Here is a 14,937-nt window from a genome sequence, read left to right as displayed (position 1 = left end):
ATATGACTACAACTGTTTTTGAATTATCTTCAGTAAGATCTTACTTGCATGTGATATTAATGATATTGTTCTATAATTTCCACAATCTGTGGGATTACCTTTCTTTGGAATGGGTACAAATATGGATCTCTTCCAGTCAGTTGGCCAGGTAGCTGTCTTCCAAATCTCTTGGCATAACCAAGTGAGGGCCTCCAGTGCAACATCCATTTGTTGATAAACCTCAATGGGTATTCCATAAATTCCTGGACCCTTGTTTTTTGCCAATTCCTTCAATACAGCTTTGATTTCTTCCTTCAAAACCGTTGGTTCTTGATCATATGCCACCTTCTGAAATGGGTGAACATCGACCAGTTGTTTTTGGTACAGTGACTCTGTATTCCTTCCATCTTCTTTTGATATTTCCTGCATCATTCAATATATTGCCCATAGAATTTTTCAATATTGCAACTCGAGGCTTAAATTTTTTCTTCAGTTCTTTCGGCTTGAGAAATGCTGAGCATGTTCTTCCTTTCTGGTTTTTTAACTCCAGGTCTTTTCACATTTTATTATAATAATTGACTTTGTCTTCTTGAACTGCTCTTTGAAATCTTTTGTTCAGCTCTTTGATCTTGTCATTTCTTCCATTTGCTTTAGTTACTCTCCGCTCAAGGGCAGTTTTCAGAATCTCTTCTGACACCCATTTTGGTCTTCCTTTTCTGTCTTTTTAATGACCTTTTGCTTTCTTCATGGATGATGTTCTTGATGTCATCCCACAATTCCTCTTGTTTTCAGTCATTGGTGTTCAATGCATCAAATCTATTCTTTAGATGGTCTCTAAATTCAAGAGGGATAAAATCAAGGTCATATTTTGGCTCTTGTGGACTTCTTTTAACTGTCATCAACTTCAACTTGAACTTGCATATGAGCAGTTGATGGTCTGTTCCACAATCAGCTCCTGGCCTTGTTTTGGCTGAGGATACTGAGCTTCTCCATTTCCTCTTGCCACAGATATAGTCAGTCTGATTCCTGTGTACTCTATCTGGTGAAGTCCACATGTATAGCTGCTGTTAGTGTTGTTGATAAAAGGTTTTTGCAATGAGTAAGTCGTTGGTCTTACAAAATTCTATCCTGCGAATTTTGTATGACCAGCGGTATTTGTATCACCAAGACCATATTTTCCAGCTACCAGTGATTCTTCTTTGTTTCCAACTTTTGCATTCCAATCACCAGTGATGGTCAACCCATCTGGATTGCATGTTCAGTCAATTTCAGACTGCAGAAATTGGTAAAAATCTTAAATGTCCTCATCTATGGCTTTGGTGGTTGATGCATAAATTTGAATTATAGTAGTATTAACTGGGGAGTTCTTGTGGCATAGTGCCTAAGGCATTTGACTGCTAACCAGAAGGCTGGTGGTTCAAACCCACCAGCCACTCCTCAGAAAGAAGATTGGGTAATCTGCTTCTGTAGTGATACTGCCTCGGAAACCCAAGAAGAGGTCACTACGGGTCAGATCCGACTCAACGGCAGTGAGTTTGGTTTTAATTTTTAGTATTAATTGGTTTTCCTTGTAGTGTACGGATATTATCCTATCACTGAGAGCATTGTATTTCAGGATAGATCTTAAAACATTCTTTGTGATGATGAATGCCATGCCATTCCTCTTCAGTTTGTTGTTCTTGGCATAGTAGATCATGTGGTTGTCCAATTCAAAATAGCTAAAACTAGGGAGCTCTGGTACTGTAGTGCCTAAGGCACTTGACTGCTAACCAGAAGGCTGGCAGTTCAAACCCACCAGCTACTCCTCAGAAGGAAGATGGGGCAATCTACTTCCGTAGTGATGTTGTTGTTGTTATGTGCCGTTGAGTCGGCCCTGACTCATAGCGACCCCTCCTTGGGTTTCTGAGGCAGTATCACTACGGAAGTAGGATTGCCCAACCTTCCTTCCGAGGAGTGGCATACTGCCTCGGAAACCCAAGGAGGGGTTGCTGTGAGTCAGGGCCGACTCGACAGCACATAACAACAACAACGGTCTATTTCAGCTCACTAATAATGCCTAGGATATTGATCTTTATGCATTCCATTTCATTTTTGACAACTTCCAGTTTTCCTAGATTCATACTTTGTACATTCCTGTTCCAATTATTGAATCATATCCCCCAAAATATGTGTTGTAACGCTGTGTCTGTGGTAGGAGCTCTGTTGGCATAGTGGTTAAAGCATTCAACTGCTACCCAGAAGGTTGGCAGTTTGAACCCACTAGCTGCTCCTCAGGAGGAATATGAGGCAATCTGCTTCTGTAAAGATATACAGCCTTAGGAACCCTATGGGGCAGTTCTATTCTGTTCTAAAATCACTATGAGTTTAAATTGACTCAATGGCAGTGGGTTTTGGTTTTGGTTTTGGTTTTATGCCAGTGGTTATAATCCTGTTTGGGAATGGGTTATCTTTGTTATGTTAATTGAGATAAAATTTGTGTAGGGTATGTCTTGAGGGATCTCTTTTGAGATGCAAAACAGATCAAATAAGAGCAGAAACACGCCAATGACATAAATATCACCTGGAAGCAGAAGCTCAGAGAAACAAGAAGCTTTCCTCTAGAGTCTGCACTCTGAATTTGGACTTCTAGCCTCCTAAATTGTGAAGGAATAAATTTCTGTTAAAACCACCATATGTAGCATTTCAATTATAGCAGCACGAGATAGTAAGACAGGAATGTATCCTATATTCTAGCTCCTTCATTGCTTTCTATGGGTCTAAGCAGGCGGTGAGTTGGAGATCATAAAACATTGAGGCAGAAATAGTCCCCCCTTCATACATCTATGCTGAGGGCCAGAGATAGTAGTCCAGTGGGCAGGAATGGGTGCCAAGAGAGAGCAAGCAGTCTCAGCTGAGTCAGGGAGTACTGAAGTTTGTAAAGAGAGAGCTCAGGCTAGCCTAGAGGGAGATAGAAGAGATGAAGAAGAGGAGTCAGGATTAACTAGTATCTAGTGTCTGCATAAGAAGCTCTGGTGGCACAGTGCTTAAGGCATTCTGCTGCTAACCAGAAGGTTGGTGGTTCAAACCCATCATCCGCTCTGCAAAAGGAAGATGGGGCAATCTACTTCTGTAAAGATTTATTATCTCGAAAACCCAGTGGGGCTTGCTATGAGTCAGAGTCAACTGGACGGAAGTGAGTTTGGTTTGTTTGTTTTGGTTTAGTGTCTGCATAAGGAGCCCTGGTGGTGCAGTGGTTAAAGCACTCAGCTGCTAACCAAAAGGTCAGTGGTTAAACCTCCCAGCCACTCACAGCGAAAGATGTGGCAGTTTGCTTCCATAAAGATTATAGCCTTGGAAACCCCATGGTGTACTCTGTCATGTAAGGTTGTCATGAGTCACAATGCAACTCGATGGCAGTGGGTTTGGTTAAGTAATGTCTGCATAAGGTTCCTGGGAGGTACAAATGATTTACTCTCAGCTACTAACTGAAGGATTGGCAGTTCAGACCTACCCAGTGGCACCTCAGAAGCAAGATCTGATGATCTGCTTCCATAAAGATTACAGTCAGGAAAAGCCTGTGGAGCAGTACTTGGTAACACATGGGGCTGCTGTGAGTTGAAATTGACTCTGTGGCAATGGGTTTATTTGTTTATTTTTTTTTAATATCTGCATCGTACATTTTTTAAGTGGACCCTGCTCTGTGTGGTTGTCATTGTTCTGATCAGTATAAAATCTGAAACCCAGGATTCCTTATACCAAGGGACAGTAAGGTGTGGGGGAGAAAACACTGAACTAGGGCCTAAGAAACCTGGATCCACAGTTTGTTCTTTCATTTGTTAGCTCTGTGACCATCATTAGGTCTCTTGACCTCTTTGGGGCCTCAGTTTCTTCTTTTGTAAATTGGGGGAAAAAATAGGAAAGTTCATGTAATCTGTACAAATGTAAGAAAAATTGTAATTTCTTCCTCTCACAGCTATAGGTTGGATGAGATGTGGCTGATGACATGATCTGGGAAGGACTCAGAAGCCACTTGGCCACAGAACTTGCTTTCCTTTTTAAATTCTCATTCTAGAGACAGATGTGATGTGACCCAGAAGCCTTCTCTGTGAGATTACCTTGGTGTTCTGCATTTTCACCTGATGCACAAAGGGGAGTTTTCATTTTGAACCTGTTTCTGTATTTCATTCTTTCCTCAGTATCCAACGAGCAGCATTGGTGGTTCTAGAAAATTACTACAAAGATTTCACCATCTATAATCCCAACCTCCTCACAGCCTCCAAGTTCCGAGCAGCCAAGCACATGGCCGGGCTGAAAGTCTACAATGTAGATGGTAGGTACCTTGAAACAATTTCTGTGGTGGATGTAGGACATCAGGCACCACTTGGATGATTATTTAGTTTCAACTTTGTGATCCGTTTGCTTCTACCTCCTCTGAATGCTTGTCTTCGTGGTACATTCTCATTTCACAACAATTTCTCTTTTGTTGCAGACAAACATTTTCAGAGGAATGTTGATTTACAGTCTTTCATTTGGGAAGTTTATGATTAAAAACAGTAATGGTGTGTGTCTCTTGCCTCCTGCTGGGCACATCATTTTCAAAGCTATTAGGAAAGGGCTGGTTTTCAAAATTTAGGTAAATTGCCCAAAGACTCATCAAGCTACCCAAGTCAGTTAAGACTAGAAATCTGAGTAGTTCAGGCATCTGGGGAGGTACTTCTTGGCATTTCTCAATCCTGGCTAGCAGCTGAGCTGAGCGGGTAGCAGAAGGCCAAAGGCCAGCAGGAAAGTCAGAGCTGGATTTCAGGGTATCAGATGGTTCAGTGCAAGAAACAGAACACGGTCATTTCTTCCCAGGCACCTTAGGTCAGAGCAAGAGCTTTGCAAACCCTAGAAGAAGATCATGTTGTCAGCAAGTCAAGTGATTTATAGACAGTGTGAATTTTTGGAGGTGATAGCCTTACCATTGTGTTTTTGGCTATCTGAGGTGTGCACACCTTGCAAATCCTGAAAGATTGGTAAATTTCATCTGTCATCTGAAAGTTTAATGAAAATTCCCACTAGAAAACCAAGTCCCTAACTCAAAAAAATCAAACTCACTGCTGTCGAGTTGATTCCAACTCACAGCAACCCCTCTTTTTGGGCTTCTGCAAATCTCTACGGAAGTAGATTGCCCAGTCTTCCTTCTGCAGATTGGCTGATGGGTTTGAACTGTTAACCTTTTGGTTAGCAGTCAAATGCTTTAGGCGCTATACCACCAGAGCTCCTTGAGTCCCTAAATAAGCAGGCAAAATATAAGGACACATATCTACCTTGTCCTTTTCAAAAGTTTAGATGGTGAGTGTTCAGGGGAACGAGAGCAGGAGGATTATGTATTAATAAATGGGCCCTTTTGCATGGTCTCAGATATTGGTGTTTCCTGTTAACACTGTGGCTGCCATGACATTCCAGCATAGCTTGTTTTCCTGTGTGTATTCAGTGCCTCCATGTCCCTTGACATACTTTTTTCTCTATCTGTCCTTGTTCTCCCCACCCCTCTTATTCTCTCTCATTGTCTTGTTGCTGAAATGTTATGTTCTAGCTGCCCTTGTGGCCAAACTGAAACTTTATGTAACTGATGGTGAGTAACATATTCAGCTCACTCTGTGTGTTATTTTTGGCCACAATTTTAATTGTCCAGCACTCTTCGTCCCCTTCTGAGTCCTTTTTGTCCATTTTCATGGATCACGTGGGGGTTTAAGAAGAGTTCCTTCCTCTCCTGTCTTGGGCATGGTGAATGGGGAGCCAGGCCTAGCCACCTTCCTGAGAAGTTCCTCTTGGGATTTGCGTATATGCTTCATGGGGATGGGGAGGATGGAATCGACACTCTGGTACTAGGTTTCTGCTCCTTTCTCAGCCCCATGGCCTTAAACTGTTCTTCCTCCCCTGTTCTCCCCAAAGGCCCCAGTAACAATGCCACTGGTCAGTCCCGGGCAATGATTGCAGCAGCAGCTCGGCGCAGGGACTCAAGCCACAATGAGTTGTATTATGAAGAAGCAGAACATGAACGTCGGGTGAAAAAGCGGAGAGCAAGGTATACCCCACTCCCTGCCTGCCTCTGGGACACCAACACCGTCTTGGGGTACACTCTTCTTTTTTAAACCCTGAATGAACTATCAGTTTAAAAACATGACCTCTTTGAGGCTTTGGAATGTATCCTACTCCAGTGTTTCTGAAACTTTAGCATGTGTCAGCCCCACCTGGAAGGATCACCTTCTTAAAATACAGACCATGGTCCCAGGCCCCACTCCCAAGATGAATATTCAGTATGTCTGGAGTTGGACCAAAGACATGGCTCTAACAAATCATCATGTGGTGCTGATGCTGCTGGTCCGCAGCCTGCACGCCAGGCCTTGCTGGTTTTCAGAATCTGAGCACATGAGTTGAAGTGGACAGTGGGGGCTTTTGTCATAGGTATTGTGCCTCTTTCTTCCCTTCTTATTTTCAGGAGCTGGTGGGTCGGGAGTTGGCTGGATCAAGGGGGTTATAATAGCTTTGGTCATTTTTTTTTTTTTAATTTTTCAGCTCTGGTTTTTTATAAGGCTGCTTCTTCGGGGAAAAAAAAAAAAAAACAACAATAAATAAAGCTTTTTACTCTGATTTGGGTGAAAGTTTACAGAGATTCATTTTCCATTTAACAGTTAAATGCACATTTTGCTTCATGACATTGCTTGCAATCCCCACAGTATAACAGCACTTGTTCCACTTCCTCCCTGTGGTTACCTTTTCCTGGTGTCTTTCTTTCCTATGTGTTCTTGCCTTCTGAACTTTTCCCTGAGCAAGTGCTGCCCTTTTGATCTCCCCTGCCTGATTGTTCTAAGGAGTGCATCTTCCTAGTGTAATTATTCACCTTGTAGGCCTGTCTGTTATTTGGCTGGAGATTAAGCCATGGGAGTGAGTTCAATTTCAAGACCAAAGGGTAACTAGGGGCCACGGTCTTGGGGGTTTTACCAGCCCTGTATCAGACCAGTAAACCTGGTCTTTCTATGCTCTTGAGTTTTGTTCCATATTTTTCTCCAACTCTATCTAGGATCTCCAATTTTGAGTCCTTTCTGAGTGGTTGGCAGTGGTAGCCAGAGACCCTCTAGTTCTGGTCTCAGGGTCATGTAGGCTGAGGTTCCCATGTCCACTAATAGTTTCCATGTGTCTTTGATTTTCTTCAGCTTTCTTTGCTCTGGATGAGGAGATACCAGTTGTTCCATCTTAGATGACCACTTACAAGCTTTTGAGACCCCAGACACTACTCACCAAAGTAGGATGTAGAACAGTGTTTTTGGGTAGTAGGTTATGCCAGTTGAACTTGATGTCCCTGGCTACATGGGCCTGAGCCTATAGGCTGAGCAGTTCACTCTCTCAAGGTGTTTGGTTGTGGTTAAGGAGTTATCATAACTTTTGCCTCCTGTTTGCTGTGATATATGTGTGTCTGTTTGTGTGTATGGACATTTTGATAGCACATACAAGTATGTATGTGGAAATATCATCTGCCAAACCTTTATCATCTCACTCACCTACCCATACCTGAACATCTTGCCTATATCTACCGATGTATCCACCTGTAGATTAATTATTTGCCATTACTGTTAATGCAGTATTATATACGTAATGGTATTGACCTTTATTGTCTGTACCTCTTGTGCACCTTTCTGTGTCTTCCTTTTCCTTGTGCTGGTCACCAGCTTTTGGTATATTGCCTTTCCCTTCACCCAAATCACTACATGTTTCTTACCTAGATAGCAATTTCCCCTTCCCTCCCCTCCCGTCCCTGGTAACCAACAAAGAAAGTTTCCTTCCAGTGTAAACCTTCCCCTGACTTTTTATAATAATGCACTCAAAATATTAGCCCTTCTATGAATGTGAGGTACTTCACAGACTCTTCATTATTCTTTAATGTTGCATAGTATTCCATCATGTATGTACCAAGTTTGGTTATCCATTCATCCATTGATGGGCACTTACATTGTTTCCATCTCTTTGCTATTGTGAATAGTGCTGGAAACATGGGTGTGCATATATCTATCCGTGTCCCAGTTCTCACTTCTTTCGGGATATATGCCTACTAGTGGGATTGCTGGATAAAATAATATTACTATTTCCAACTTTTTAAGGAAGCCCCATACCATTTTCCTTATAGTTGTACCATTTTACAGTCCCACCAGCAATGTATGAGAGTTGCAGTCTCTCCACACCCTCACCAGCACTTGTTGCTTTCTGTCTTACTGAACTTTGCTATTATTGCTGAGGTGAGATGATAACTCATTGTAGTCTTGAGTTACAGCTCTCTAATGGATAATGATTATAAGGCTGCTTCTGTACCACTGACCACCTCTTCAGTGGATACAGCCTTTTTTTTTTTTAAAGCAGAATTTGAGGGAACTTAGAACTCTTTTTATCAAATCACTTTGTTGTCAAGATTTAAAAAAACAAGGATATTTGAAATAAGCTACTCAAGCTCATTAGTGGGAGAAGTGAGACTTGATCACCTCAGTTCCAGGGCTCCCTTTCTGTTGCCCTGTAGTTCCCATTCCACATGTTATTTTTGCTGTTACTGTTTCTTTTCTGTCTTAGTTACCTAGTACTGCCATAACAAGTGAGTAGCCTTTTTTTTTTTTTTTTTTTTAATTTTATTGTGATTTGGGTGAAAGTTTACAGAGCAAATTCATCTTCCACACAGCAGTTCACATACACTTTGTCTCATGACATTGACTGCAGTCTCCCACAATGCAACAGCTGCCCTTCCACTTCCTCCCCAGAGCCACCTCTTCCCTGTGCCCTTCCGTCCCATGCACTCTTGCCCCCCAGCTGTCTCCCTGTGCATACACAGCCCTTCTATTCTCCAATGATTATTCTCTCCAAGGAGTATATCTACCTAATGTAAATGTTCAGCTTATATGCCTGTCTTATGCTTGGCTGGAAGCCACAGGAGTGGTTCATTTCCAGCCCTGAAGGGCAGCTTGGGGCCATGTCTCAGGGGTTCCACCAGGCTCATCAGACCAGACAAGTGAGTGGCTTTAAAGAACGGAAATTTATTGTTTCCCAATTTTGGAGGCTAGGAGTCTAAATTCAGGGTGTTGACAAGGCTCTGTTCTCACTCTCAGCTCTAGGGGAAGGTCCTCTTCTCTTTCAGATTCTGTAGTCCTGTGCATTTTTGGCATTTCTGGGCTTGTAGCTGGATGGTCTCATTGTGTGTGTGTGTGGGTGTGGGTGTGGGTGTGGGTATGTACTTGCTTTCCAGGTCTATTTACCTTTTTTATAAGACCCATTCAGAAGTGATTACGTTTGGTACCCACCCACCCCTCACCATGATATGTCCTCGCTAACATATCAAAAGAAAAATTCTGGTTCCCAGCAGAGTCGTCCTCACAGGTACAGGGACTAGGACTTCAACATATCTTTTATAGGACACAATTCAATCCATAACACTCCCTTTCCCCCTTCTTTCCCTCTCCACATCTGGAGTGATAGCTAAGGAAGTGAGCACCATGATTGGTCCTTGGGTGAGTTGGTGGGAGACTGGAGGCAGCACGTTGATCAGGAATCATTCTGGGTTCTTTGTGACTTGGTTCTTAAGCCCTGCGGTGGGAACCATACTGATTCCTAGATTGTCCTCTGCCTTCATAGGTTAGTGGTTGCAGTGGAAGAGGCCTTCATCCACATCCAGCGTCTCCAGGCCGAGGAGCAGCAGAAAGCCCCAGGGGAGGTGATGGACCCCAGGGAGGCTGCCCAGGCCATCTTCCCTTCCATGGCCAGGGCTCTGCAGAAGTACCTGCGCACCACTCGGCAGCAGCACTACCACAGCATGGAAAGCATTCTACAGCACCTGGCCTTCTGCATCACCAACAGCATGACCCCAAAGGTGCGCCACTCCAGTCTGGCTCTGCCCACTACGGCAGGGTTGTCGTGGAGCTTGACAAAATGGGTATTTCCACAAATGATAAAATCCAAGCCTTCACTAAAGACACCAGTTAAAAGAGAATTTGTGATTCTCATTTGCTTTATATTATCTTGGTGCATTTTTTAAAATGTGCCTTTCAAAGGCCTCTAGATTCAAAGGAAAGAATTTCAGTTAGAGTTAATATGAATAGTGATTTGGGGCACTCTGTGGGTTCTGCAGCCAGATTTTGACTTGTTCCAACTCTGCCATCAACTAGATGTATAAACTTGGACAAAGGCCTTAATGGCTTTGTGCCTTGGTTTTCTAATCTATAAAGTGGGAATAATACTGATACCTACTTCATTGGATTGTTGTAGGGACAAAAAGAATTAATTTACATGATGTGTTTGGAATAGCTTCTGACACTTGGTAAAGACTCGAGAAATGTCTGTTACTATTAGCAGTAGAAATAATGCTGTCACTTTGTTAGATGTTTTGAATGCTATAAAATTAGTTTTACTGAATTGTCTTTTTGGGTTATAATGTTAGAGGTATTACAAGAAACAGCCATATTGCTAATAGAGGGGTGTGGTCAAGGGGGCAAAATAGAGTAAGGGTTTAGCAAACAGGCTCTCTTTATACATAGGTGGGTTCACATCTTGACCCTACCACTTCATTGGTTTGTAAGTTCAAAAAAAGTTATTCTACATGTGTTTTCCTTGTCTATAAAATGGGAATAATGACAGCATGTGCCTGACATGGTCATTGTGTGAGAATCATATTAAATATGGCAACGTTGTACATAAATCACTTGGTGGGGACCAAGCGAGCTTGACGTATATTAAATATGTGGCAATGATTGTGCATAACAACATGTATGTACATAACATTGCACATGCATAAATATTGACCATGTTTGTATATAACATTAAGCTGGTGAAGTGGAGTGAAGGAACATGTTTGTCCATGGCTGGTTGCATTGTCAATCAGTAATAACCCTTTAGGAATATTCAGGAAGAAACCATAAAGATTTCATACTGTTTACTGCAGCAGAATCTCACTCCTAGGACTCATCCTAAGAAAAGTATTCGGCACAATCAGATATATACACAAATATATACATGAACATGTTTTTTTCCAAAATAACTGGTAATAATGCCAAATTGGAAATAACAGCAATGGCTTAAAAGTTTTGTGGCATATCCTATTGAAAAGTGAAAAAATATTTGTTAGAGTATTAAGTTGAAATGAACAAAATGCAAAATAGTATGTATAGCGGGGTATAAGTAAGCAAAATATGACTACATGTGCAAAAAGATGGTATGTCTCATGTAGAACTATTGATGAAAGTGCTTATTTACCTGCATCCTTGACACCATTGGGTGTTATCATTCTTTTTAATCATTGTCCATTTGGTAGGAGGAAAATAAAGATTTTTTTTTTGTCGTTTTAATTTATATTTCTTTAATTATTAATGTAGCAGAATATATTTTTTTAATTTCTATTAATATTTATTCATCAATAGATTGTCTTATTAGTGTAATGCCTAAGGCACTTGACTGCTAACCAGAAGGCTGGTGGTTCAAACCCACCAGCTACTCCTCAGAAGGAAGGATGAAAGCATTCATCTGCTAAACAAAAGGTCATGGTTTGAACCTACCAGCTGCTCTGCAGAAGAAAGATGATGAGGCAGTCTGCTTCCATAAAGAATTATGGAAACCCTTTGGGACAGTTCTACTCTGTCCTCTAGGATCGCTATGAGTTGGAATTGACTTAGTGGCAGTAGGTTTGGTTTTATGGTTTATATTTTGAGTTCTTTTTTTTACTGATGTGTGAAAAAACTATTTTTATATTAGACTTGTGTTTTGTATTACAGATACATCCTCTATATTCTGCCTTAGAAACTGTGTCCCACAGATCAGAAATAATATACGTGGAAGTAGCAGTGAGGTATAGGTGGAAGGGGATACCACTTAAAAACTGTCCTTGATCTGTATCTAAGACAAGATTGATGTATCCCAGCATTTTTCTGTCTGTGTTAGTGATTCATTCTTTCTCCCTCTTCCCACATTAAATCAGTGTATTTATTGATTTAATGCACATGCTGTTAAGCTCCTACTATGTGCAGGGTATGCTGGAAATTAAAATTTTACTGGGGGAGAAGCATAGTTCCTACCCTCGATGAGAATATAGAGTAGCATCAGGGACAGATAGGTCAATCAGTAATAAATATTCAGAGAGTAAAATGTCACTCTAGAGTTGTATGCCCAGTGATCATGGGAACTTACAAGAGGGCATAGTAATCTGTCTGAGGGGTTTAAGGAAGTGGTTTGAGAGAAGATTTAATGGTAAGTAGCAGGAGGGGTAACTTCAAGGAGCTCAGTGTTGCTGGAGCAACTCATGAGAGGGCAGGTGGACCCTGTGTCTGCTCATCCCTCGGACTTGTGATGTGTGCACTAATTTCAACCTATAATAATGATCAGACACATTAATTGCATAGTCATTGTGTGCCAGGCATGGATGTACATGCTTTATAAGAGTAAGCCCATTTCATCCTCGCAGCCCTGTGAGTTAGGTGTTGTTATTATCTCCATTTACTGATGAGGGAACCAAGGTACACTTTTCCAAAGTCACACAGACAGGAAATGGTAGAGCATGCATTTTTGGGTGTGCAAGTATTTTGATGTATTTACTCAGCTAGTGTTGACTGAGTGTTCCTCTGTGCTAGGCGCTACCCTTGCTCAATGGAACTTTCAGTTTAGTAGGATGAAGTATGTAAAAGCAAGTAAAAGCAGTGATAGGCATCCACATGACTTGAGGGTAGGTACCAAAATCAAAACCAAACTCACTGCCATCTAGTCGATTCTGACTCATAGCGAGCCCCCTTGGGTTCCCAAAGCTGTAAATCTTTATGCAAGCAGAGTGCTTCATCTTTCTTCCATGGAGTAGTTGGCAGGTTTAAACCCTGAATTTTTGATTAGCAGCCAAATGCCTTAACCACTACACCACCAGAGCTCCTTGAGGGTGGGTACAGTGAAGTCTCTACCCTTGGAGTGGGCTTGTGGATCATTGAGGGCTTCTGGGCAAACACTGATCTCAACTGTCCTAACTTCCCTTTCCTCTGTGGTTACCATTACCTTCACCCTTTGATATGAAAATTCACAAAGAATGTGGAAACCCAAAATGTCTTCCCCTCCCCAATAATGACTCCACTGTGAGGGTCTGGTGGGAATTTAGTATGATAAGCTAGGCTCTGGTATAAAGTCTTCCTTTGTTTGAAAGTCATTTGTCATCAGCATAAGAATGGACAGCCTCCTGGAAGAGAGGGAGGCAGGACTCCCCTTGCCACTGAGTGCTTCTTCCTTAACCATCTCTCTCCTTTGCTTTCAGGCCTTCCTAGAACGTTACCTCAGTGCCGGTCCTACCCTGCAGTATGACAAGGATCGGTGGCTCTCTACCCAGTGGAGACTTGTCAGTGATGAGGCAGTGACTAACGGGTTAAAGGATGGAATCATTTTTGTCCTTAAGTGCCTGGACTTCAGCCTCGTTGTCAATGTGAAGAAAATTCCCTTCATAGTACTCTCAGAAGAATTCATAGACCCCAAGTCTCACAAATTTGTCCTACGCTTACAGTCTGAGACATCAGTCTAAAAGTTCTATATTTGTGGCTTTATAGATAAGAAAAAGAATATATATATATATATATATAGATATAGATATATATATATGTATACCAGAGGGGTGTCTTTTTTTTTTTTTTTTTTAAATTCTTCATTGCTGACTGAAACTGGCAGATGACAGACCAGTACCCTTTGACCATCTGCACTTTATCTGGAAAGAAGCAGGGGGCGCTGCCCTGGAAAAATGACTGATGACGGCTGACTTGTAGATGGGGACTTCTCACGAAGCCGTTCCTTGGAGTTTTTCTGCAGCTGTAAACCAAATTGGAGCTGGTGCATTCTTGGGAACCTTGCCTTACAACTAGTCCCTGTCTTTCCTCCATAGCCACATCCATTGCTTCTATTGGATCCACCATAGATGTCTAGGGCACACATCTTTACTCTTTCTGGAAACTGGGCACTACATGTCCATATATATCTGTGTGCAAATGTACATTTCCACAGCACCATTATGGAACCACGGGCATTTCAGAAAAGGCCTTCCTTCATCTATGTTCTTTGTTGCCTTAGGTTCTTCAGAGAAATATTACAACAAAAATATGCACTATCAGTTTACAACTATTAAGCAATTTTATTTTTCAGAAAACCTACCCACCCTAATTCTTACCCTGCTTTCCTACTGACTTGAAACAAGTAGCTCTTTTCCTACGTCTCTGATGGTCTACCATATTTTTGCTCCATCCCACCTGTCCTAACACACAGCCCACACAACCCTACCTGAATGGAAGTTCTGACCAGGAAGGGGTCAGTCTTTCAGGGCTGATTGGGACCAGGCTTTTTGTGCTTTGAGGCCCTTTGCACAGGTCGGTCATACATACGAGAAGTACGGAGTGCCTACCAGGGAAAACAGTGCAAGCAAGCCAGCAGGAGGCCTAACCCTTGCAGTTCCCCTCCCCACTGCTCCACACCAACCAGGGGGAGACTAACACTGTGACCTTGGCATTGGTTGATAACAGCTTGGTGCTATCTTATTTTCCACGGAAATAAATTCTCACAAAGCTTCATACCAAGCTGCCCTGCCAAGAGTAACCAAACATTGCCTACCCCAATGGCTACTACTGATGTCCAGTCCCTGTGTTTTCTGACTACCACCATTTTGCGACCCATCACCTCTGCCGCTGGTTTATACCAGCAGAAGGGCTGCTTCAGCCCCTGGCATTTAACTTACTTTCAGAGTTGGCAGAGTGGGAAAGGAAAATGTATAGGCTATAGAGTTAAGCAGCTCTGGTAGCATAGTGCGTAAGGCACTTGACTGCTAACCAGAAGGCTGGCGATTCAAACCCACCAGCCACTCCTCGGAAGGAAGGTTGGGCAATCCTACTTCCGTAGTGATACTGCCTCGGAAACCCAAGGAGGGGTCGCTATGAGTCGGGGCCGACTCAATGGCATATA

General features: G+C 42.2%; 1 protein-coding gene across 1 annotated transcript in view; it reads left to right on the top strand.

The window, feature by feature from the left end:
- VANGL1 (VANGL planar cell polarity protein 1) overlaps positions 1 to 13,516 on the top strand; it is a 62,167-nt gene extending 48,651 nt beyond the window's left edge. Inside the window, exons 4-7 of the mRNA XM_042781995.1 lie at positions 4,155 to 4,288; positions 5,896 to 6,028; positions 9,613 to 9,847; positions 13,256 to 13,516. Of these exons, the coding sequence (XP_042637929.1) occupies positions 4,155 to 4,288; positions 5,896 to 6,028; positions 9,613 to 9,847; positions 13,256 to 13,516 (763 nt within the window). The remainder of the gene's footprint in view (positions 1 to 4,154; positions 4,289 to 5,895; positions 6,029 to 9,612; positions 9,848 to 13,255) is intronic.
- The last annotated feature ends 1,421 nt before the right edge of the window (positions 13,517 to 14,937 follow it).

Source organism: Orycteropus afer, unplaced genomic scaffold (assembly GCF_000298275.1).
Source record: "Orycteropus afer afer isolate SDZICR_OR568_19922 unplaced genomic scaffold, OryAfe1.0 scaffold00010, whole genome shotgun sequence".
Taxonomy (NCBI): Eukaryota; Metazoa; Chordata; class Mammalia; order Tubulidentata; family Orycteropodidae; genus Orycteropus; species Orycteropus afer.
Note: the sequence above shows the minus strand (reverse complement) of the source record. Positions and strands in the feature narration are given on the sequence as shown.